Source organism: Lutra lutra, chromosome 18 (assembly GCF_902655055.1).
Source record: "Lutra lutra chromosome 18, mLutLut1.2, whole genome shotgun sequence".
Classification (NCBI taxonomy): Eukaryota; Metazoa; Chordata; class Mammalia; order Carnivora; family Mustelidae; genus Lutra; species Lutra lutra.
In genome coordinates, this window is record NC_062295.1 from 14,494,316 (window position 1) to 14,501,528 (window position 7,213).

The window sequence follows — 7,213 nt, forward strand, 5'->3', positions numbered from 1 at the left end:
CCCTCTCCCAACCTATACTTGCTAAATTCCCATCAAATCATGTGCTATGTAGGTATAAGAGAAAACAAACAGTAGTGTCTAAGTAACAGACATGTGTTAAAAAAAAAAAAAATTAACAAACACCAAGATGATAACACTGAACTTTTTTCCCCTCTCAAGGATCACTGGAAATTAGTAAGGTTCATTTCCCTCATTACTGGGGAAGGAGGTAATAGCCTTCCTCCATGTGGGTAGGGATAAGTTAAATCTTCTTCGCCGAGTTCAAAGGCCACATTTTACAGAAAGAGTGACTTATTCCAGGAGGTTAAAAGAGATGCTCTGGAAGCATGCATGTTAGGTTCACCCCTTCCGAATGCCAGGATGTCAGTTTTGGTGGGAGCCAACAGTGTTCTTGGTAGTAGGAATGGTAACAAGCCTAAGAAGGTTGGCCTGAAGACCCAGCCCTGGTTTTCCGGGGTCCAAGACCATCCACCATCACTGCTAAGCCACAGACTGGCATACTACTAAAATAAATGATTAATTTTAAAAGAACAACAAAATACAAATAAAAAAGAAACTAGTTATTCTGCAATCCTTCCTGATTACTCATCTGTGAACTCTGAGGCAGAGCAGAGGAGTTTAGCCTCCGCTCACCAGGAAGGAAATGGAAAACTGACCCCCAATGGTTTGCTTGGAGGCTGTGTAGCTGGATAAGAACAGCTCAGGGATGAGGGTCTTTCTGGGAATTGTGAGTTAAGTGTTATCTGTGGCCTTGTTAATTTTTGTTTGTTTGTTTCTACAATAAAGCTTAGCTCTGAGAAAGAAGGACTTGGAATATCACACCCCCAACTATGTATAACAAAAACATCTCCAGAACAATAAATATAACCTTATACATACTTGGAGGGTTCAGCAGGGGTCGCAAACTGGTGGCCCCAGGCTCAGGCAAATGTTCTGTTTGGCCCACGTGGCATTTGGGACAATTCAAAATGATTTTGTTTAAAACTGAGAAAGTCTCACTTAAAAAAAAATTCCTGATTTCCGCCCCTCCTTACCTTTTTCCCAGCACAGAGCCGACCAATGGCTGCCATGCTTAAGAGGGGCACAGTCCCCACCATCCACCCACTTACCCTTCCCATACTGATCTCCCTGCCTTGCTTCTGCAGGCTGCTGAGTTTGCGACCCCTGGTTTGAAATAGCACATACCTAAAAATGTGTTTTCTACCCAAACCTCTTACACCCTCATGTGATTTCCCCCCGGGGTTCCCCTTCTCCCCATCTCTTCCTTCAGTTCCCTCTTTAAGGCCTCCCTCTTGAATTCTTCAGATTTCTCTTGGTTCTCTTGCTTCCGGTCTTCCTTCTTATAGCTTCTTTCATTCCTCTTGCCAAAAAAAAAAAAAAAAAATCTCCTTTTCTCAGCCCACAACCATGAGCCTTCCAGGATAGCTCCCAAGACAGGTCAGTGGGAGTAACTAAAGGGTATCTTTTGGAAAAATGGCTGAGTCGTCCTCCCTAAAACTTTTCTTCGGGCACTGGCTGGACAGTTAATCTTTTCTTCTTCTTCTTCTTCTTTTTTTTTTTTTACCATGAGCAATATTGAGGCTTCTTGTGTGAGAATCTTTGCGTACGTGAATCTCTAGTACCAAGTATACACCAAAAAAATGTGTACATTTCAGATCAAGGAGATGACGGAGCCCTGATAAAAGACAGAACTGAGCTTAATTTAAGTGCCTCGGGCAACCATCACACCTGGCTAAAATACCATATTATTTCATTTGTACACAGTACATGTTTGGGATCACTAAATATTGATCAAAATTGATCGAAATCTCTAGGTTTTGGTTGCCATGTACAGAGAACTATCGCTCAGCATGGCACTTAAATAAAACATTAATATTTTAACAATTCACAAACACAATGCCCCATTAATTAAAAAATAATAATAAAATTTAAAAATCTTGAGGATGGATGAGGCTTTGGGTAATTAGCCTTAAAATAAAAATACCAATACACTACAAGAACAAAACGTTACCAGATTTAAACTTTAAAAGACTAGTTAAGATTTTTAAAAAAAAAAAAAAGGAACCTATCAACTCAACTAGAGACGTTTGGAAAGTTCCGCTTTTAAAGCTCTATCATCCCTCCAACAGCTTTGCTATTCCCCACTGCAGTAGACTTAATGACTACAGGGGGAATTGGAGCCGATATGGAGACAATATAAATATATATATATATAGACAGAGAGATCTACTTACTCTTTGCATCTGTTTTAAAAAGTAATTTTAAGAAACATTATGCGGTTTATATCTTTGCAGGAAGCTGGTAGACTGATCCCTTTGCTAAACTCAGTACCTTATGACCTAACACTGACCTTAAAAGCTGGGAATGTCCCCAGAACAATCTCAAAGAGAAGGAATGACATTTGCAACTGTTTCTCTTCCAGTCCAAGGTTGCAAAAGATCTCAGTCTCTGCAGCTCCCGCGAGGATTCCCTGCAAATCATTTATTCACAAGGATTTCCTGCCATGGCCAAGTAGGTCCCCTAAAGAAAGTTTAAAGAATTCCCTCAAAATAACTCAGAAGTTAAACAATGGCCCTATTCAGGGGGCTATTTCTGTCTTCCAAGTTTTACCTTTAAGAGTCTAAGGAAATATATGTCTTTGTCAAAAATATTTCAAAGTCCCAAAGTCTAACACTGGGTGGGACTGGCTGCATTTTCTATTAGGCAAGCAGATGATGGACTATTCTGAACCTAAACTAAACCTAAAGTGAGTTGGGGATATTTATGTGCAAAGAAAAAAAAAAAACAGACTGCTGGCAGGAGCCTTGGCCCCCTCCCCTCCTCCTCCCTCGCTCTCTTCTGCTGACTGCTGGTGGGTGGTCAGGGAGCACAGAGCCCAAGATACTGAATTCTATAGGAAATGCTTTACAAGACCTGGGTCCAGTCAACCGCTCCTCCAAGTTGGCCTTAGGACCACTTAAAAGCTGCCAGGGCGATGGGAGGGAAACGTGGTAACCACTAACCATAACTGAGCACTGACCGAGATCTCGAGCTAACTACACGCAAGGCACTAAGACAGGCATTTGCGCATTATCTCGTGAAACTCAGAAACTCCCATGCAGAGGAGTTTGTTCAAAAGGCTTCAAACAACCACAAAATGTTTCTGTCTCCAGCCAGCAGCAAGCTCTGGTGAATCACCTGGATAGGCAAAGACTGAAATGTATCTTTCTCAAAACCCCATGTGTTTTCCCTGCGTACCACTGTGGTCCTAAACATGGATCTTTTGCTACTTTGCACCGTGCCTGGCTCACGGTGGGCTCTCCATGAGTGGGTGTGGACTGGTACATATTCCAGGGTGGGCCTGTAGGGATGTTAGGCAAGCCTGCTTTTTAAGACTACACATTTCTTAATAATAAATGTAACTGGCCTCCCTTTCCGATGCAACACTTGGCAGTGGCAATTACCACAAAATGAAAGGACTGATCAAAATAAAGTGCTATTTGCTTTGGAAGTTTCTCTAACCAACTCTTGACTGCCTCTCAACACATGTGACTTAATTCTTTGCAATCCTGTCAAACACCCCTGATGGTACCACTTAAAATAACACATTAGTATTAATTTGAATAGTGGAAACAGTGCTCCTCAGAACATAAGCCCCTAGAATAGAACTTCAATTCCAGTTGTAGATAAAGATTCACACTTTTAAAAAGACAATCAGGAACCCAGGACAGAGCAAGTAGTTACAGCAAAAAAAAAAAAAAAAAAAAAAAAAAAAAAAAAAAAAAAAAACGCATTAACTTCTTTAAATTTGGGAGCGAGGGCAATTTCTCTGCAGCTAGTTCTTGCTTCCTTCATGGGGCTTCCCTAAAAGCTGGATTCTTCTGCAGAATCATTCCACACAAACCAACATTTGAACCAACTCTTAGCTGCTGGTGTTGGAGGCCTTTCTGTAGCTTGCTCAGAATACACCGGTAGGTGTGAACAAGATGCCATAGCTATACTGGACTGTGGGGCCAGGGGGGACATATAAGCCACCAAATGTCACCCTCCCAATTTTCCAACACTTTTGGCACCTCATTTCCTTGCATGAAACTGGCTTCATTGCCATCCCCACCCCATGTGGTGGAAGAAGCTTTAGGAGCATTAGGCCTGGTGGGGGCACTATCAAGGTTTATGGTTGATCTTCAGGGAATCCCTGTGCCCGCTGACTCCGGGGTGGAGGGCACCTGTCAAGGTAGCGAGGACCTCCGTAGACCCGGAGAAGCTGGGGCAGCCTTCGCCAGGTGGACAGCAACCTCGATGCGGCAAGTTCCCGGGCTTGCCTGTCGAATGCAGCCAGGAGGTCAACCGGGGCGGCCTCACGCAGTACCTTGGGCAGGGGGCCCACCTCGGCAGCTGCCCCACCAGGGCCCAGGACGCAGTGGAAGAGCGTCCTTCGTCGCAGCAGGCAGTCCCTAAGGAACTGCACTAATTCTTCCAACCGATCGCACAGGTGTGCCTCGTCCCAGCCTTGAGCAGGAACCCCCTCACGCAGCAGCACCGCCAGCAGCGCTGTCTTGAGCATATATGAGGACAGGATGCGTCCCCACTGGGCTGTGGCCCCCGGGTCCAGCCCGCGGGCGCCCAGGTCTCGCAGAGCTTTAAGTAACTGTAGGCACTTGAGGTAGCAGGCACCTGGAGGGGCCCATTCCTGCACCCAGCACAGCAGCTTCTGCTCCTGCCGAGCTGTGTTCACACCCCACAGTGCATCCGTGCGCAGGCCTCCCGGGAGCTCGGACAGGGGCCCGACGGGTGAGGGTGATGGTGGTGGTGCCACGAGGAAAACGCCATCACCCAGATGCACAGCGGGGATGAGACGCACTGCCATGGACAGGCGGCAGCAGCCATAGTCGGTGCGGCAGGGCAGGATGTGCAGGGTGGGAGGCTGTTCCAGGCCGCCCGGGGTCAGGCTGACCCGACAACGCCCCTCCAGACTGTAACGCACGGTGGCCAGGGAGCGCTGCAGGTGCGCCTGGAACCAGCGCAGCACCAGCGGGGCAGAGAGGTGACGCCGCCCAAGCACGTCCACGCAGAAGCCGTCGGCGAAGGGTTTGCAGTCCCGGAGCCAGTGGCTCCCGGAGGCCCCCGGCGGAGCCTTGAGGGCGCACACGAAGCAGCCGTGGAAGGCTGGGGCCAGCGCGGGCTCAGTGCCCAGGCTCCTGGGCTCCAGCGCCACCAGCGGCGGGAGACGCAGCGGCACCAGCACGTCGAAGCCGTCGGGCCGCCGGATTTTATGCTGCTCGTAGGCGCTGCCCACCTGGATGAAGTCTCCACGGAAGGCCAAGGCCAGCGCCCCCCCGGGGATGGGGCCAGGAGACCCTCGGGCGCGGCCAGCCCGCACCAGCTCGCCCACGATTCGGCTCACGTGCGCCTTGCTGTGGCCCAGCACGTGCGGGGACAGGCGCAACTCGTGCTCGTAGTAACTCTCCAGCAAGATGCCAAGACTCGGCTCTGGGAAGTGTCCAGGAGAGAAGGTGGAGTGGCTCCCCAGGCGACGAGACCCTGGGAGGAAGCGCTGCCGAACTGCGTGGCGACAGCGCAGGAGGATGTAGCCGAGGAAGAGCAGGACAGCTACCTTGAGCAGCGGGAAGCCGCCGTCCGTACCGTCGGGGGGCTCGGCCCGGGCGCCCCCGCTTCCCCGGAGGACATGGTAGAGGCACACAAGGGCAGTGCAGAGGCCGGTCACCAGGGGCCAGAAGACGCGCAGATTGAGGGTGTAGTGCACCGACATACCGGGCGCCCGGGGCAGCGGCGGCCTTGCAGCCCAGGGCGCGAGCCCCGGCGGCGCCCCCGGCCCAGCATGCGGGCAGCGCCCGGGCAGCCCCGCGGTCCGAGTCTCCTTCGCCTCCGCCGCGGCTCCCCCCTCGCAGGGCGGGGGGAAGGCGCCCTCCAGCTCGGCCCCCTCTCCCAGCTCAAGTTTTCCTTCCAGCTGCGGCCCGCCCTGCACTCGCGGGCCCCGGGCCGCGCCCTGCGCCGGCTGCACGCCTGGTCCCGCCCGGCGGCTCTCCCCGCCCGACGCCCCGGCTCGCTGCCGGCGGCCAGCTTCTGACCCGGCCGGGCTTGCCTCCTACCCTGGGCGGCACTCCCGGGCTCCCTCTCGGCGCTCGTTCTCGCTCTCCTCCGCGCTTGTTCCCGTTACTCGGCCCCAGGAGTTTCCTCTTGAGAGGGTAGAAGAGTCCGCGCCAGCTAGCGGGGAGGAAATGCCGAAGTCTGGAGCCGTGCGCGGAGCCGGCGGGTGGCGTGGCCCCCTCCCCGGCCTCCGCCTTAAAGCGACGCGGGGCGGCGGGAGGGACTTCAGGACGCTCCTGGAACTGGCTTCTCGCGGGCCACCGCCCCTCCCTTCTCCCCAAAGGCAGAACCGGGAAGGCCCTGATTCCGGGGCGGTGGCCTCGTCCTGGGAGCCTCTGGAGTGGTGCTCACATAAAGTTACACGGGGAAGTTGAAAAGCGGAGAAAAGGGCTCACACCCAGCGTGTCCTTCCCCGCCCCCAGCCAAGCAAGTCGTGGCGCTGGTGGCGTGGCAGGCTCTGGCACGGAAGTGGCCGCTGCCACTGGGCTGCCGTCCCTTAGTCAAACCACTATTTACTGAGCACCTACTACGTGCCAGGCCATAGGCTAGGAGCTGGGGAAACAGCAGTGGGCAAGATGACCTGAGGTGTCTGCTCTTCGAAAAGCTTACAGCCTTTCTAAAAAAGGAAACCAAAAGAGAAAGGACCCTGTAGCAGAAAAAGCCGTGAAAGAAAAAAAACTGCGTGAGGAAATGCGAAGGCGGGGGCTGCCCCATGGAAGCCCAAGGCTTATGTGGGCTGAACCAGGAAGAGCCAGCCTTGGGGATAACAATTTCAGCTTTTACAGAGGACTTACTGTGTGCCAGTACTGTGCTAATCACCTTACACATATCCACTCCTCTTGCCAATCCTCTGAAACGTACACTATTATTTTCCCCTTTTTTCAGATGAGGAAATGGGCATAGCCAGGTTGGGGGACTTACCCAGGGTCACATATCTTTAGCAGAGCTGTGCCTTGAATACAAACATCTAGATCCAGAGAAGCCAGGGAGCAGGACTCGGGGAGGAGTGCCAGAGAGTCCCCCACTCAGCTGCTGAGAATTTGTCTGTGTCCTTTGTCAGGAACTGCACTGGGACCTCAGTCCTTGGGAAGCTTTGGTTCATCTCATAACAAGGAGCACTGCCTGA

General features: G+C 51.8%; 1 protein-coding gene across 1 annotated transcript; it reads right to left on the bottom strand.

Moving 5' to 3' along the window:
* Positions 1-767: 767 nt before the first annotated feature.
* On the bottom strand, positions 768-6,677 carry ITPRIPL2 (ITPRIP like 2). Its single transcript, XM_047714115.1, has one exon. The coding sequence runs from the start codon at positions 5,747-5,749 to the stop codon at positions 4,151-4,153; it is 1,599 nt and encodes a 532-aa protein (XP_047570071.1). The 5' UTR covers positions 5,750-6,677; the 3' UTR covers positions 768-4,150.
* Positions 6,678-7,213: the final 536 nt, after the last annotated feature.

Excerpts from the sequence above, each read along its gene's own strand:
- ITPRIPL2 (XM_047714115.1), bottom strand. The coding sequence starts at position 5,749 with ATGTCGGTGCACTACACCCTCAATCTGCGCGTCTTCTGGCCCCTGGTG.